Here is a 16,967-nt window from a genome sequence, read left to right as displayed (position 1 = left end):
TGGCTTATTAATACAGTAAATAATTAACTGTTTAAATATTTTAGTGGCTTTTGTGAAGTTTATGCTTTCAATAAATATCTTATAACTTTTATATTTTTATAACATTCCCAACACTGTTTTAAATTTTACTAATATAATCACGATATTCGAAATTCCAATACGTAATTTATATATAATGAATAATTTCAATATGTTTCGTGTAATATAAACATAAAATGTTTCTAAGAGTGTTTGGATACTTTCATGAGCTAAGTATCTAGTCTCTTTGTCAAGGCTGGTCAAGGATTCGTCGTGTACACTGTGCAATGACGTGCATGAGAACGTTCCTATAACTGCCTAAATAGTATTATTTGTTTCAGTGTCCTTCATAGTTTGGTCAATAGTAGACTCTACACTACTCTGCAATCTTTAATTCATCACAAGTCACAAGCACCCCGCCTACAGAAAAAAAAGAAGAAAAAAAATAGAAACAGTGACGTGTAGACGAACATTGAGAACGCTCGAAAACTGGCCTGAAATGACGTAGCCAGTGGATCCCAGACTAAGACTAGCCAAACCCGTGCGCGTTAAATCAGTGTTGCTCACTGTTGGCGATCCGCGGGCTAATAGTCTATAGTGATTCACTGATCGCTTATCACTCCGCGAAACCGCTAACCGTGGCACACGTCGAATAGAAGCGCGAGAGTGTCAATTGGTAACAAAAGCACCGGTTAATGATGGTTGTTAAAGTCTACATATCGGGTATCAGCGGCAACAAGGAAGTGAGTGGAAAAAGAACGTAACCAAAGAATATCAAGATATTTTATCCCCGAGACCGAGTAACGAGAAAGAGAGAATGTGTGCGTGCCTGTGTGTAGACCTATTATATATGTGTGTATGTGACTTAGAAGAGAATGCCAGATTTACGGGCACCTGAATTCTTATTCGATATTTTCACGTTGGATCGAGTTACGTCGGAAAAACTTCACGGTCGAGGCGTCGATTAACGACCGACAATGTCATCGAGTGAAAATCCTTATTGAACGTGACACACTACACGGTTTATCGATCGAAATGATTCATTTATATACGCGTCTAACGAAATGTAGTTATCCTTTGATTGGGTGTATTAAAGAACATATATATGTTAGATTCAGTTAACACGATTGCCACACGAATTTTATGTACATATTTTACACTGTCAGTCGTAATGGATTAAAATATACTACACTATAATTTTTGCTGAATATTGTGTTGTATTTGCCCACTTTCTCTCTGACAGTGTTATCAAAGTCATTCACATTGTTGACAATCTCTTAGTTCATGAAATTTATTTTAACCTCAAAAATTTAGTAACGTAGATCATTGATGACCATCGTGGCAATCAACGTGTTAACAAACTAATTGTACCTCGTAATTTTGTGAGAAATGTATACATACAACGAAGAGATACACAGAATGCCGAGGGATATGTATTCCTGGAATATAGCTACAGGTTTTGGGTAATCGAATCTTTGGATTAACAATAGGATTGTTAAAATGAATCTATTTGAAATCGTTCGTAGATATTTAGTAGATTACAACGACGCAGTTTCAGAGGTCTGAATGATATTTTGTAAAATGAATAAACGCTTGCTTTTTTTGTTTCGCTTTCCTTTTATGTATTTATTATTCTAACTATTTTGATACATATTTTGTACTTTAGTCGTGAATGATTCTATAATGTTTACGTTTGACGTTGTAAGGAGAATTTATGTGCCTTTGATCTTTTACTCGATTTTTACCTCAATCTCGATCCATGATCAATTTGTACCCATTTTTTCGGTACCATTTGTAATACCTTTAGATTTTAATAGTCGCTGATAAGATTATAATGGCATACGTTTTTGTTCAAATCGATACCTCACTTCATGTTGCACCAGAGACTGAAACAGATGAAGTTTCATTTACAACTTTCGAAACTTGGTCTTTTACTAGTAGACTGCGGATTGTTATGCATTTATGAAAAATTAGAAACTGCAAAACGTACAAAATACGTATAGTATGCAAAAATACATATAATATCTAAAGTATAATAATCTGCAATATTCAGTGGATGAAACACTTTTCTACGCAGGTTCTACTTATTTAGTTGCATTCATGAAAATTAAAATTTGCACTTGTCTACTTTTCTTAGTGGACTACTAATGTCCATGTGTTTATGAAAGATTTAAATGTGCAAAAGTATACATTATGAAATATAGGAAATATTCAAGTATTTAGCAAGTGAAATAAATTTTTATTTAAGTTCTATTTTTTATTTATGATAAAAATTAGTATATGAAATAAAGATATAAATTTGCATAAACATTCATAGCCTACTTATTAATAATTAAGTTTAGATCGTAAAGAAAATATCCAAGCTTTATATTTAACTGAATTCTTTTAGGTAAAAAAGAGGCAACAACGAGTATTGATGATATTAGATAGCAAAAATGTAGAGTATGAGACAATTGATATAACAGAACCAGGAAAGGAGATGGAAAAGGAATTTATGCAATCTAATGGTATTGCGAGAGATAGTAAATATCCATTACCTCCACAGATATTTAATGAAGATGAATACTGTGGGGTAAATGTCATTATATCAATTCTGACAATTTATAATCTAAGTTATAATAAACAATAATAATGATAAAAGCTAAGAAAATCTAGCTTCAGAAATTAATAGTAGCTTATACAAGATTCTAAAACTTAAACTAGAAATTCTCTAAATGTCACGCTTGAACTATAAATGATTATCATGAATCATCCCACAGGATTATGAAGATTTTGATTTGGCAAATGAAATGGATGAATTGGAAGAATTTTTGAAAGTGGAACCACCTGCTAGTGGAAAAGAAAATGTTCCTGATTCAAATCAAAGTGAGGAAATTCAAGAAAATGGAAATACTACAAGTCGAGAGGTAAATATTGTTGGTAATAGAATTCTGTTTAACAATTGTAAGGAGAATGTTAAATGTACCCATATATGTTACTTAATCTATATGTATATATTTTTTTAACATTATTCAAAAACTTGATCTGTAAACATCTTAGTTATGTTTATTTGCCGGTGTTTTGTCCTTGGTACTAAATTTGTATCCTGTCCATACTAACTACTACATGTTTATTTTAGCCTTCCACAGACAAAGAAGCAGCTGCAATACAAGCAGAAAGGTAAGCACTATAGATATATTGATTGCATAATTTTGTGATCAATCGTTTAAATTGGACAATTGCTATAGCTGTAAATATGTGTAATTAAAATTATTTGTTTTTATTTATACATAACAAATTGTTTAAAAAATAAGAATTGTTTTATTATAGATATTTTAATTGCATTTTTTATTTGTTACCTTAGTGTTGAAGAAAGAACAACTTTACCAAGTGAAAATGTACAGTCAGATGAACCTAAATCTATAGAAAATGATGGTGAAACAAAGCCTGAAGAAGATACTACGGAACATACAGAAGAAAATGTTGAAAAAAATGAAGAGAAATCTGGTGATCAAGAGAAAGAAGAGTAGATGTGAAATAAACCCATATGATCGTGGGACATTTTATATTTCTTTAAAATCCTTGGTTTTCCACTGAAAAGGATATTTTATAAAAGCTATATTTATCACACTTCTAAGGCTGAGTGAAGGTACTGCCAAGATAATATTTCTGCTTTCTGCAGAAAATATAGTTCACAGTATAAATGAAGCATAAGCGATACTTTTATAGAAATATTTTATATTTGAAATCGAGCATGTTTTCACCATCAGATTTTTTATCTGACTAGAAGATAATGAATTTCACTTTTCTTCATATCAGTAGATAATATAAATTTTTTAATTTCTTATGCTGATATTTTACATTGTTTATATTATATTTTATTCTTTACTTTTAAACGAAGCTCTAATAATGTGCTAGGAGTAATAAATTTTCAGTATTGAGAACGCTTTTTTGTCCTGTTACTCGCTAAAACTATAGCAATGAATTTTAGATAGATAAATCCTACTTAGAAATTTATTTTTTTGTCTCAAATCTCTTATTCATTAATTATTCTTAATCATTTTATAATTACATTAAACTGTTTTTAAGAGTTTATTAAGTGTCCTTGTATATTTATCAGTGGTCCAAGCTATAAATTGTAGACTTACCATTTGTACTGAAGAATGGCTTCCATTTACAATGATTTGGTCTTAAATTGTACTAGTGTCATTTGATTGGTTTTGTACGAAATTTCTTAGTGTGTAGTAAGTTCGGACAGTACGACACTCAGTTTTGTATGAAATGCAATTCTTATAAAAGACGACACGAAATTAGTTATAATAGGTTGTACCGATGATGTCGTATGCACTAACAATTTTTTATGGTCAAATACATCTTAAAATAATTCTCGCTATTACTTCCAAAAAACGTTAGGCTTAATATAGATCAGATTTCTTAGTTGCACGTGATATATCTGATAAATTTGTTTAATTTGTTACGATTATATTTATAATCTAATTCATATAGATATTCCATAATTGGAAACAGGAATAGGGTAACTTATAGCTGATTTCCTTTTCTCATGCTGAAAATGTTTACTTATGAGATCAAAAATGAGTGAAAGTTTAATGGAGACGTTAAAACCCTTTTATCAAAGGCCTATTCATTATTGTTTGTACAAAAAATTTAATACTGATTACATATATTTATGCAGTGTTACTCATCCAAACAGCTTGACATAGTTTGTTTTACGATATACACACTTACTGATCAGGTAATAGACGGGTATTAATCACGAACAAATTCAAAGCTTTATGCGAGTGTTATGAACTGTTTTATTATGAAATGAAGGTGTAAAGTATCAAGTTCATTACACTACGTTTATGCATGAGATAAAAAGCCTGACTAATTTTAATATAACGTACCGCAGCTTTTGAATATCAAATATATGCTATTAAAATCAGACTAGGAAAAAAAGAGAAATTAAAAAGCTTTACACATACAAATCAAAATGTCCACCTCGTTCTTATTAGAGAATGATATATTCACGAGCAACAGGTGTTGGACATGAGCATCACAGTTAATAAATTTTAACATTATATGTATTGAAAATATATATTTACAAGAACAATGTTCATTATACATGATATATATAAGTCATGCCAATCATTGTTACATACATATGAAAATTTACTAATAAATACCATAATAGAGAAGTTTAAAAATTTGTCTAATAATTCCACATATACAACTTTGTCATCTATGAAAATGTATCATACGAATCTATCCTATGTACCTGTCACTAATCAACATTAGCTGGCCATTAATTGAATTTATACATTCTAGGAATGTTTTTTGGTAAGTAAATTACTTTAACTTTATAAAACCTGATATTTCTCTTTTTAATAAAAAGCAATTTAATATACTTTGTAATGTTACACGTCAATTTGATGTTCAAAAATCGATCTAACTATCGTATTAACAATTTTACATATATATTTATGTATTCTTCGTAGCATTAATTTTTAAAAATAAATATTTGTTTTCCATATTAACAATGAATAAAAGACTAGCATTAACGTTAATAAATACGAAAATAAAACATCGAGTATGTAGAAAGCAAGTTTGTCAAGTTTAATAGATAAATTAGCTATTTTTATGTAATAGACTACAGAAATATTTTAAACGTATGGCATAATTACATTAAAAAAATATATTCCTTAACATTTTGGTAATTATTTTCAATTGAAATTTGTTAAAAAATGAAATTAAACTCTAACATCTGCATAACGTATGTGTGTATTCGTAACACAAATTCTTCAAATATCTTTCCCTTGTATGTTTGTAGTCTCCCCTACGACGAAACGAGAACATCCTGGAAACAACAATTGTCGTGTTTTTGAAGTTTTTATGAAGATCATCTACAAGATAACTGTATACAATGAATAAAATTTTATACACATAAATTGTTGAAAAATATTAAAAATAATATTTAAACAAGTACAAAATTTTTCAACAAAATCAAATTCTTTTTAAATATTTAGTAATAGGAAGGAATACTTCAGCTATAGAAAGATATCACTTTATTTAAAATAAAAGGCAATGTACCTTAAAACATTTGCTTTTAAAGTATGTCTTTGTATTCACAAACGAATAAAAAAATAAATCACGTTCCATTTTTGTAAAGTTTTGTTTATTTTAAATTGTTTATGTTGGGTAATTAGTACTTGCTGTGAAATTTTATTCATATTTCTCAAGATATACATATTATACAATATTTTCACTAATATAAATTTATTGTGAATGCTATAAACGTTGAAAATTACTCTGTGGTAACTTACAGTATAACAGGTGTACAAGTATTGTTCGTAATAACAGACATCTGTGTACACTCAAATGATATAATATAATGCACATATGGTTCTTAAAATCACAGCTCTAGATACTGTAATGCAGCTCTCTTTATAGGCACGTTTCAAGGTAAATTGTTTTTTGAAGGGTCTACAGACTTTCAGAGTTTAAACCTTGTATGTCTCATAATATAAAAAGGAGCAAAAAAATAAAAAGAAATAAAAAGAATGAAATCAGTAAAGAAAAGTTATAAAAGATAATATATAATAATTATACTTTTAAAAAAGATTATTACATGTAAAAGCTGCATCATCAATTCTAGATACCATTCAACAGTCACACAAAAAATCTGATTAATATGATAGTGATATAGGTAGTGATAAGCTTCATAAATTTACATTTTTTTAACATTTTCCATAGTTAGAAAATTTGTATGTACTTTAGTAATACATAATAATTATAAAAATGGTTCTTCATTTTATAACAAATGATTTTAATTTGGTATATGTGACTATTTATGAAAAATGAAATCACATATTAGTATCGGTAAGTAACATTGTCATACATCATTTTGGTGTATGTTTTCAAAAACTTATGTTTAGTACTATGTTGAATATTATGTTAATATTTGTACTTATTCACACACTATTAGCATGTATTAAAACAAAATTAAACTCAACAGTTGACACTATTATAATGAGAATTAGGAGAAAATCGAAATACTAATGCCAAACATATTGTTGATGCAAAATATCATGTTTCGTTATGCAGATATTAAATGTTCTCATATCATTAATTTCATTGATCCATGATGATCCATGTTTACAATAAAATACATATCTATCTTGATATACAATACTATTTATATACAAATTGAAGAACAAGATGTTTAAATAATAAATAAATAATATTACTTAAATACATCTTGCAATACTTATTAAATTCAATTTAAGACGTGTACTTAAAAACAAAGTATTTCTATAATTTCCTTATTTATTAATTATATAATTGCTTTAACGACAAATTTATCCCAAAACAATTATCTAAACTTGTAGAGTGACTACCACATTATTATGCAAATTGCATTTTTAACTATTAAGTAAAAATTCTGTTTTATCATTCAGATAATGAAATATTCTGCATTATTTTATATTTTTTTGCTACAATTGTATGAAACTATTGGAAATTATCAAATAACTTACGTTGTATACAAAATTTCCAATATCATAGTTCACATTATAAATTAATATCATTTTTATAAATTTTATAAGTTACTATTTATAGCAACATGAAAAAACTGTGAGAAAATTAATATTCTTTTACATAGCATTTGAAAGACGTTATATATTGTTACTCTGTAACAAAATCATACTTTGTGAAATTCACAAAACATTGGCCTAAAATATGCTTTAAAAAATTAACTTTTTGTTGCTATTAAAATTGTAACAATCACTGAACTATAATTTTAATAAATAATTACATAAAAGATATTTTTCATTACACTTTGCGCATCATATAATGCATGTTTTACTGTGGGATTACTTGTTCTGTTGAAGTTCATAGTTCACAGTATATAGAGCAAAAAATAGAAAAAAAGATTGTAATTGTTATATTATGCAGAGAAGATAAATCAATCTATATATGATTGATTTATCTGAATTAAATAATAATAAAACATATTACTTACAACTATACATTAAGAACAGAAAATCAATCTACAGAAGGTTCACATGATTTCTTAAATACAAATATAAATACACAGTTTTTAAAGTATATACTCTGAATACATGAGAACAAAATACATACATATCTGTATACATTCACTCAGGTATTAGTTGAAGAATAAACATAAAGCGTTCTTTCACGTTTTTTATACAATATTTCGGGAATATTGATTTAATAAACAAAGGGGTTTTTTATTATTGAAGATTATGAAGATTATGAATATAAATCGCAAATTGAGAACCATACATGAAAAGTATCTCTAAAGTACCACACCTTTAAAATCTATATTTATACATTCTGCAATACCATAAAAATTAATTTGTAAACCATACATAAGATTATAAACAAGATAAATGCTTTTACAAAACTTGAATTACATAATACAGTATTGCCAACGCTATGTAAAATTCTCAATACTTTTTAAGAAACACTTTTCTTCTAGATATAACTTGTACTATATTGATTTTTTCTGTTTAGGTATATTAATAAAATTTTATATATATGCTATTTAAGCGTAATAATAGATATCAATACTGAAAATTATTAAATAATAAAGTTAATTGTAAGTAATGGTCAAAGCATTTTCTTTGACTATTTTGATAAGTAACTTAAACATTGTGCAAAATGTGCACATTTTTACTATGTGCAATTTTAACAATTGCGTGGAGATTTTTTGTACTAAAACTTATGCAATAACCATGTTTAATGAATTTTCATCTTTTTTATGTATAAATATTTAAATAAAAAATTAAGAAGGTATTTGCAAGTCAGAAGTGTAATGATAACAAAACATAAAAAATGATGTTGCTATTTTAAATATGTACTTCTTGTATGATGATGAATTATGTATTATGATTACACAATTGATCACGCTGTTTGATATTTCCTTGCAATAAATCAAAAATAACTTACAAAAGTTAGCAGTGGTAATGATATAAACAAAATATTAATATCTTTTTTCCTGTAGGACTTCTTTCTATAAACTGTATTATGCTTTATGATTATACTTTAGAGAAACATGTTACCTTCTGCACCTGATTTTCTATCAGTTCATCTATTGTAGATACTAACTTATGATATAATATGCTAATAAAATATAATTAATCCGTACCAAAGTATTTTTGTCCAAAATGATTTGGAGCAATGCTATGAATCTCTGATGTTAAAATTTTCATCTGTAAAAGAAAATTTATTTTCATTCAAACAAGTAAGATATGTTTACAATATAAAAATAGTTCGAAATAACTTAATTAATACATTCAGTAGAGAATGTCTTAAGGCAGTTCACTTTTTTAAAAGCTGTTAAAAAGTTAATATTTGTTATCAAGCCTATGATTTCAGGATCGGCAACTAATCTGCCTTTTGGGCTTAAAGTGAACTTAAAGAAAGTTTAAAGCCTAATGAAATAATCTTATGATTTGTGTTTGACAGAAAGAAAGCATCTAATAAGATACGGTTATAATCAGAAAGTATACACACCTGAGGGAAGGCAGTGACTAGAGACTTAGCTGCAATTGGTGTACAAAATAAATTTGATAAAATGATATTTTCTTCAATTACATTATGTTCTTTTAGGACAGCAATTGCTTTTATCACAGTATTTCCAGTACCTTTCATTTAAAATAAATCATTGGTTTTACAATATTGTACACAAAAGAACTTAGATGTATGATGTAAAGCTGTTACACTTACTCATTATTGGATACATAAGTAAGACTTTCCTTTCAGATATATCATCTGGAAACTTTGCATAAACTACTTTGGCTTCGTGGGTGTCTGCATCACTTTCAACTAATATTTTTCCAATTCTTATACTACGACAGCAGTCTCTTAAACCCTGAAAATGCATTATAATTAATATGCTTTTACAAATCGTTATTAATAAAATATACCTGTTCCATGGCTTCTCCGCTTCTTACTATAGACACTCCACAATTTCCTTTCTGATACTTCAAACCATTGTATTTGGCACCAGTTGGTGTAGTTACCACACATTTCGAAAAAGGTAATTGATTTAAACTTTCTTCTATCACTAGCCTTATCTAGAAATGTTTAATTTGCTGTGTACATGATCCCCAACTTATCATAGATATGTAAGTCATAAAATTAAAAAATATTATTACCATAAAAATATCGATTTGATACAATTCAATTACTTGTAATAAATTCTACAGAAAAAATATCAAATTAATATCATCTCTAATTACAGAAAATACAAAAATAGATTTCATTAGATAGAATTAACTATATTTTTCGGTGAAAGCATGAAAACACGATGCGTACAGTGGAAGAATGGCCACGTCTGACGAAACGATTTGTTCTCGAAAAAGGGACCAATATTATTAAATTTCTACTCATTATAAAACATATGTTTCACTCATGATGCATGCAGTTTTAGTCGTAAGTGCTTAAAACAAATAAATATTACCTCGAAAATACATGACAATGCGTCAGAACATATAATTAAATAGAAAAACAAGACTCACCAGACGGTCGGCGTAGAACTTGAAATCGCTCCTCGTGGTGTTTCTGTAAACGGATATGCATTGTGTCCATTAAATTGTTTAATTGGAGGCAAACGACACAATGACACAATGCGCCGGCATCATGCCGGCATTTTAAAGCTAAAAAAAAATCTTTGTATACGTCGATACACGAATCATTTTCGCCGTCGGTTTACTTACTTGTCTCGCAATATAGTCTGCAGTTCCTTCACTTGATTATTGCATGGAAGGATTTTTAAGTTCGGCCCGTAAACATCACCGATATCGTTGCTTTCGTTTAATTTCTTTGGGATCGGTGTTACCTCCGTGCTACCCATGCTGATTTCTTGTATGCATGTACTAACTTCGTACTATCAGGTACTATAGTAAGTACTATGCGTAGCACTAGATACTATTATATTATGCAGAGATGAGAAGATGGGTAGGCAAAGGAATGTGGGTCTGATTGGTTATTTCTTGTAGACCCAATGCAATCAGAAAGATACGCAATTGTATTGGTCAAAAGTGTTATATATATAGATACGATAATGTAATAACGCGTGATGGTAAGCTGGGCGATAAATACTGATATATATATTTAGTATACGATATAATATGTATACATACTAGACATGTACATATCAATGGCGATAAAGAGCTGTGCCTCCCATTTTCTTATGCCGATCCGCTGCTCAACTTTTCATGTCTTTACAAATTAGTATAGGTACTTGTCTAGATGTTGAGTAAACGATGTTCACAGTATACATTCGCAACAAAATCCGGCAGACCAGCCATTAACGTGTTAACTAGAGTATCTATTTAAGATTTTATATTGCAATGAAATAATAATAATAGTAAAAAAATCTGACATTCAACTTATTTCCCAACATTTTTTCCTACATTTATTTTATTTAAATATAATTTTATATTACCTTAATTTTGTTTACTACCAGATCTTGGTAGAAATAAAACAATTTCTATTTAATATTTTAAGAATAATTTTTGTGTGTTAAGTTAATTATGTATCGAGACATATAAATTAATAGAGGATATTTTTTGAAATTAATAAATACATAAGCTAAATGTTGATTGGATGTAGCGTGCACCAATCAACCAGCTTTAGAGTCGCTTTTAGTGAAAATTGAGGATATAGTGTTTCTAAATAGAGCGGCGAATTTGTCAATATTTAAGTAGTTAAAAAAGAATGTGTAACGGACAAGTAACATTAATGATTTCATACGATTAGTTAAAAAAGAATGTCCCGTCCTTACGGACTATTTTCAGCACAAAGAATGTATTCGAGACATAGATATGGTAAATAAAATTATTTTGAAGATATGACAATATAGTTATATTTGTGCAATTACTCTATTTCTTGGAATTATGTTCCATATATTGTATAATTTCATTTAAAGTTAAAAAATTGATAATATATAGCATCTGATATATATAACATATCTAATTATTTTTCCCAGATTTGATGACAATGTCGATTATTTAGAGGTTAGATTTTTTGAGGTTTGATACATACAAATAAGATGTTACAATTAAATGTAATAATTTTCTGTAGTTTTTAATAGGATTTTATGTTCACTGCATTTTATATTTAATTAATATTTAGGAGATAGAGGTGAAAGTTCTCAGTCAGGAGGATCACATTTTGAACGTGATAGCCATGGACGAGGCAGAGGAGGAGGACATCCACCTTGGTTGAGAGGCAAAGAAATAGGGCTTTATTATAGAGATAAGGCCAAACAAAAGTCCAAGAAAAAGGAAACTCGAGGTATTAAGTTACCCGAACATCTTCAAGAAAAAATTGAACACGTGTTAAACAATTCTAAAGGATATTATGAAAAATTATATAACAATGCATACACTGAGGATACGTATGATGTGTTAGAAAATAAATATGTGCACATTCGTGACTCCCAATTTAAAAGAAAATTCATGAATATGGTATCTGGTAATATGCAAGAAAATCTTGCCAGAGCTTTGCTAGTTAAATCAAAATTAGAAAGAGATATTGAACTAGATAAAAAATTATTAAATGAACATAGGACATTGCAATCAACGCAGGAATATGAAAACATGAAACAATTCAGATTAAAGTTACCATCATATCATAAAAGATCAAAAATATTAGATTTGATTAAGGAAAATCAGGTTATTGTAATAAGTGGAGAAACTGGTAAGTTTTTTGTATTTCATTGCAGAGTTTATATTAATAATACAATTGATTTTATATAATGCAAGGTTGCTAATATAACATATTCACAAGCTTTTTTGAATAGTTTATTACATACAATTATTATACAGATGCATTTCAGGTTGTGGAAAAACAACACAGGTTGCTCAGTATATATTGGATGATCAAATAGAACAAGAAAATGGTAGCATTGTGCGAATTATATGTACTCAACCTAGGAGGATATCAGCTATATCTGTTGCTGAGAGAGTTGCAGCTGAGAGAGCAGAAAGGCTTGGTAAATCCGTTGGTTTTCAAATCCGACTTGAAAAGTATGTTATTTCTTATTTCTTCTGTTAATTCAACTAAAGGTTGGATTGTGTTGTTTGTTTTTTATTTGTAGAGTATTACCGAGAGATAAAGGCAGCATAACATTTTGTACTACTGGAATGTTATTGCAATTTATGCAAGGTGATCCAGCCTTAAAAGAATTTTCTCATATTATATTAGATGAAATTCATGAAAGATCTACTGAAAGTGACTTCATCCTTGCTTTACTGAAACTAATTATCCCTAAAGTACGTTTAATTACATCTAGATTAAATTTAATGGTATTAATTCCCGTTATATAAAAAAATTCATTTTTTAGAGACCTGATTTGAAAGTTATTTTAATGAGTGCAACACTTAACTCTGAAAGATTTTCCAGTTATTATAATGATTGCCCAATGATTCATATTCCTGGCTTTACTTATCCAGTAACAGAATTTTATTTAGAGGACATCCTATCCTTTACAGAGTAAGTTCATATTCGATAAAAACAATATAGGTAAACAATTGCGGTACAAATAAACTGAATAATACAATTGAATTACAGATATCAATTTCCCGCATCAACTGCAATACCTCAAGATCATAGAAAACATATCAAAAAATATAAACAGGAACAACGAAAAAGGGATGAGTTTCACGATGTGCTATATCCTTATGTACGACAGCTTATAGCTACGGCAAGTATTCTTATTCTATGATTATTTATACTATATTTATTCTTTCTCTTATTTGTTTAATTTATTGCATTATAGAAGAAATATTCAAAAGAAGTAATTGAACAATTACGGAATCCAAACAGCGAGAAATTGTCTCTTGATCTCATAGAACAATTAGTTAGGTACATTTGTAAAACTAATGATCCTGGAGCTATTTTAGTTTTTCTTCCTGGTATGATGGATATAATAAAGCTACATAAAATTATGCTGGAAAATAGACAGTATCCACAAAGTAAGTATATTTGATATAGCACTTAATATAAAACTCTTATTTTCATCATAATTTTGGTTTAAACAAATTATTTAATGTTTGTAGATCAGTATGTTATTTATCCTCTTCATTCTCGTATGCCAACTGTCGATCAGAAGCTCGTATTTAAAACACCACCTGAAGGAGTTCGGAAGATAATAATTGCAACTTCGATAGCCGAAACTTCTATAACTATTGAAGATGTAGTATATGTTGTTGATTGTGGAAAAATGAAATTTGGTAAATTCGATCTCCAAAAAAATGTTCAAACTTTGGAACCTGAATGGGTATCGTTAGCTAATGCTAAACAAAGAAGAGGTAGAGCAGGCAGGTAAGACATTCAAAGACAAAATCCTAAAAAAAAATTTTCTTGTTATTTAAAATATTTATTATAATAATAGTATGTTATATTCTTTTTAGAGTAAGACCTGGTGTCTGTTATCATTTGTACTCAAAAGCTAGAGAAATGGCACTAGACCAGTATCCTTTACCCGAAATGTTAAGGACGCGTTTAGAGGAAGTTATTTTACAAATAAAAATGTTACAATTGGGAAAAGCTAGAACTTTCTTAGCAAGTGTTATGGATCCCCCAAATATGAAAGCTATAGATCTATCTTTAGATTTACTCCGAACTCTCAACGCGTTGGATGACGAGGAACAATTGACTCCTTTGGGGTATCATTTGGCTCAATTACCTCTAGATCCACGTACAGGTACTATTCTTATATATTAAATATAATTTTACATAATTTATATCTTTATTAATATTTTTTATTAATAAGTCTATATAATAATCATTTTATTGTTTATTCTTACTAGGGAAAATGATCATATGGGCATCATTATTTTCGTGTGTAGAACCAGTTTTTGCAATCGCGGCGAGTCTTAGTTTTAAAGATGCTTTTTACTGTCCACTTGGAAAAGAGGAAGACGCACGAAAAAAGAAACTCGAATTAAATATGAATCAATTTAGCGATCACATCGCGTTATCTGAAGCATTAAGAAGATTCGAGATCGCGTATAAAAAAAGTTATGCAAGTTCTTTTTGTAGGGAATATTTCCTCTCTTTTAGTACGCTCAAACTACTTTCTGAAATGAAAACTCAATTTGCTCAACATTTGTGTCGAATGAAATTTATGGACTCAGAAAATCCCGCTGACATTAATGCTAACAGGAACTCCAGTAACATAACCTTAGTGAAAGCAGTAGTATGCGCTGCATTGTATCCTAATATTGCTGTTATAAGGTATGTCTAGTTTCTAGTACAATAATAAGGATAATGAAAGCGGAAATATACTTTAAATTTTATTTTATGTTCAGGAGAGTTACAAAAAATGGAACCAGAGCATGGACTCCAGAAGATGGCAGTGTTACTATACATCCGTCAAGTGTAAATGATAGAGTTAGGGAATATCCCAACCCATTTATTACATATTTTACAAAGCAACTCTCGACAGCGATATATTTGCATGATACTACATGCGTTAGCGCGCCAATTTTATTATTTACTGCTCCAAAAATGTCTATAAGTATGTGCCTTCTGTTGCTTACATAATTTTTAATCGTATATATAATACAATATATATTGTGTATATATAATTTACAATTGTATATATATTGTGTATATAATACTTTCAATTGTTTCAGGAAAAGAAAGAGGAAACTATTTTATCAGCTTAGCAAACAATCAAATGTTTGCTTGCGATTTGCAAAGTGCACAACTTATTCAGGTATAAAAATAGATGTATCTGTAAAATAAAATTTGTACTTAATGAATTTGCACAATTATCTATAATTTAATTACAGAAATTACAAGAACAATTCAATAACATGTTAGAGTATAAAATAACACATCCAGGAACAGTATGCTGGAATAGCTTTGAAGGCGATGTATTAAAGTAAGTTTTATGTTTTAATATTTCCTTCGTTTTTTATGTATTTCTAAAAAGCGCTAATATCATTTGTTGATCATAGTGCTATCATAGAACTGGTTTCTCAAAAAGACGAGGAATTGGGATTTTCTAATTCTGATATTCAAAATTGTGAGGATGATATTCATGATAAAGTTTGAATAGGATTTAACAAACTATGATAATTATGGCTTTGAAGCATAGCGAAATAGCTAGAGGAACTTGGTTTTTTAATTGTCTGAATTAAGTGAACCCCTAAGATATTCTAGTAAAATAATTCCTTCTATAGTTTTATCTAATTATAATAAGTAAAAATATATCAAGTTTGTAATATATATTCAGAAAATAAAGTTTTGGAGATAAAACAAAAAATTATCAACCTTGCAAATTTAATTTTCAAATTTACTCGAATCCTACTACATGATTATGATATATTAAACACATTGTTGCACGATTTGAATATAGAAGGTATGTCTAACATGTATAGAATTTCATTTATTTATACATATATATATATATATATATGATTTATATTATCACGTAAATTCATTGTGCTTGAGATCGTATCACACACACCGTTTCTAAATATTCTGTCATCTACCTCAAATTTTCAAAAATTTAATTCAAATTTCAAATTTTCATAAAGAAAGAGAAGAAAAGAAACAAAATTAGAGAGACAATTGAATTGTGCGTAAGAACACGTATATCTTTCCTAAATACTTTTTCATTGAATTCAAACTTTCAAGAAGTTAATTCAAATGTACAAATCTTCGTAACGAAAAGAAGAAAAAACATATTAATGAAATTTGCCAAAGATTGAAGTCAAACAAAAAAGATAGTCGTTTGGTAACGGAGCTTGACCATTTAAATATGCGCCCATTATGTCGTCGGCCCATAATCCATAGGAAAAGTAGGAAGCATCGTTTAACAAAAAGATTTTGAAATTTCACGAGCGAGTCGCCTCCCCTCCGTTCTAGTTGTACGTTAGCGCGTCGCCGTCGCCAGTAAAAATGAGCCTGGGGTCTGGCACGAGCTGATA

At 28.7% G+C, this 16,967-nt stretch overlaps 3 protein-coding genes across 11 annotated transcripts; 2 read left to right on the top strand and 1 right to left on the bottom strand.

Annotated features, from left to right (window-relative positions):
- The first annotated feature begins 184 nt into the window (after nucleotides 1-184).
- LOC126864712 (SH3 domain-binding glutamic acid-rich protein homolog) lies at nucleotides 185-3,941 on the top strand. Of its 3 annotated transcripts, none has more exons than XM_050616318.1 (5): nucleotides 185-761; nucleotides 2,408-2,590; nucleotides 2,778-2,924; nucleotides 3,137-3,177; nucleotides 3,362-3,941. In XM_050616318.1, exons 1-5 carry the CDS (start codon nucleotides 714-716, stop codon nucleotides 3,525-3,527), a joined length of 585 nt encoding a protein of 194 aa, XP_050472275.1. In that variant the 5' UTR covers nucleotides 185-713; the 3' UTR covers nucleotides 3,528-3,941. The 3 variants fall into 3 exon arrangements, with proteins under 3 accessions (XP_050472275.1, XP_050472274.1, XP_050472276.1); XM_050616317.1 differs by lacking the exon at nucleotides 185-761 and adding an exon at nucleotides 1,096-1,578; XM_050616319.1 differs by lacking the exon at nucleotides 185-761 and adding an exon at nucleotides 1,099-1,481.
- On the bottom strand, nucleotides 1,510-10,999 carry LOC126864709 (uracil phosphoribosyltransferase homolog). 5 transcript variants are annotated; one of them, XM_050616307.1, is made up of 8 exons: nucleotides 10,737-10,998; nucleotides 10,539-10,581; nucleotides 10,176-10,220; nucleotides 9,945-10,094; nucleotides 9,745-9,889; nucleotides 9,532-9,662; nucleotides 9,164-9,227; nucleotides 1,510-1,904 (listed from the first exon to the last, which is right to left on the bottom strand). In XM_050616307.1, exons 1-8 carry the CDS (start codon nucleotides 10,871-10,873, stop codon nucleotides 1,888-1,890), a joined length of 732 nt encoding a protein of 243 aa, XP_050472264.1. In that variant the 5' UTR covers nucleotides 10,874-10,998; the 3' UTR covers nucleotides 1,510-1,887. The 5 variants fall into 5 exon arrangements, with proteins under 5 accessions (XP_050472264.1, XP_050472262.1, XP_050472265.1 ...); XM_050616305.1 differs by lacking the exon at nucleotides 1,510-1,904 and adding an exon at nucleotides 5,590-5,851 and having other exon boundaries at nucleotides 10,737-10,996; XM_050616306.1 differs by lacking the exon at nucleotides 1,510-1,904 and adding an exon at nucleotides 6,148-7,874 and having other exon boundaries at nucleotides 10,737-10,999.
- Nucleotides 11,000-11,647: 648 nt separating this feature from the next.
- Nucleotides 11,648-16,307, top strand: LOC126864694 (ATP-dependent DNA/RNA helicase DHX36). 3 transcript variants are annotated; one of them, XM_050616255.1, is made up of 14 exons: nucleotides 11,649-11,849; nucleotides 12,157-12,723; nucleotides 12,863-13,052; nucleotides 13,124-13,298; nucleotides 13,370-13,518; nucleotides 13,597-13,729; nucleotides 13,805-14,000; nucleotides 14,085-14,349; nucleotides 14,439-14,731; nucleotides 14,838-15,264; nucleotides 15,339-15,547; nucleotides 15,666-15,748; nucleotides 15,825-15,916; nucleotides 15,993-16,307. In XM_050616255.1, the coding sequence occupies exons 1-14, from the start codon at nucleotides 11,792-11,794 to the stop codon at nucleotides 16,087-16,089; spliced, it is 2,934 nt and encodes a 977-aa protein (XP_050472212.1). In that variant the 5' UTR covers nucleotides 11,649-11,791; the 3' UTR covers nucleotides 16,090-16,307. The 3 variants fall into 3 exon arrangements, 2 of the variants coding, with proteins under 2 accessions (XP_050472213.1, XP_050472212.1); XR_007689304.1 differs by lacking the exons at nucleotides 15,825-15,916; nucleotides 15,993-16,307 and having other exon boundaries at nucleotides 11,648-11,849; nucleotides 14,838-15,268; nucleotides 15,342-15,547; XM_050616256.1 differs by lacking the exons at nucleotides 15,666-15,748; nucleotides 15,825-15,916; nucleotides 15,993-16,307 and having other exon boundaries at nucleotides 11,648-11,849; nucleotides 14,838-15,268; nucleotides 15,342-15,548.
- Nucleotides 16,308-16,967: the final 660 nt, after the last annotated feature.

The sequence above is a fragment of the Bombus huntii genome, chromosome 4 (genome assembly GCF_024542735.1).
Source record: "Bombus huntii isolate Logan2020A chromosome 4, iyBomHunt1.1, whole genome shotgun sequence".
NCBI lineage: Eukaryota > Metazoa > Arthropoda > Insecta > Hymenoptera > Apidae > Bombus > Bombus huntii.
This window is presented reverse-complemented; position numbering and strand designations above follow the sequence as displayed.

What these genes read in the sequence shown, in the direction of transcription:
- LOC126864694 (XM_050616255.1), top strand. Translation starts at nt 11,792, where the DNA reads ATGTCCCGTCCTTACGGACTATTTTCAGCACAAAGAATGTATTCGAGA. An exon ending in TGTAATAAGTGGAGAAACTG is followed by an intron (nt 12,724 to 12,862) that starts GTAAGTTTTTTG and finishes GATGCATTTCAG; the next exon opens with GTTGTGGAAAAACAACACAG. An exon ending in AAATAGACAGTATCCACAAA is followed by an intron (nt 14,001 to 14,084) that starts GTAAGTATATTT and finishes TAATGTTTGTAG; the next exon opens with ATCAGTATGTTATTTATCCT.
- LOC126864709 (XM_050616305.1), bottom strand. Translation starts at nt 10,873, where the DNA reads ATGGGTAGCACGGAGGTAACACCGATCCCAAAGAAATTAAACGAAAGC. An exon ending in CAGACTATATTGCGAGACAA is followed by an intron (nt 10,582 to 10,736) that starts GTAAGTAAACCG and finishes ATCCGTTTACAG; the next exon opens with AAACACCACGAGGAGCGATT. An exon ending in TTTTGGACAAAAATACTTTG is followed by an intron (nt 5,852 to 9,163) that starts GTACGGATTAAT and finishes TGTTGTTTCCAG; the next exon opens with GATGTTCTCGTTTCGTCGTA.
- LOC126864712 (XM_050616317.1), top strand. Translation starts at nt 1,519, where the DNA reads ATGAATCTATTTGAAATCGTTCGTAGATATTTAGTAGATTACAACGAC. An exon ending in ATGAAGATGAATACTGTGGG is followed by an intron (nt 2,591 to 2,777) that starts GTAAATGTCATT and finishes ATCATCCCACAG; the next exon opens with GATTATGAAGATTTTGATTT. An exon ending in GCTGCAATACAAGCAGAAAG is followed by an intron (nt 3,178 to 3,361) that starts GTAAGCACTATA and finishes TTGTTACCTTAG; the next exon opens with TGTTGAAGAAAGAACAACTT.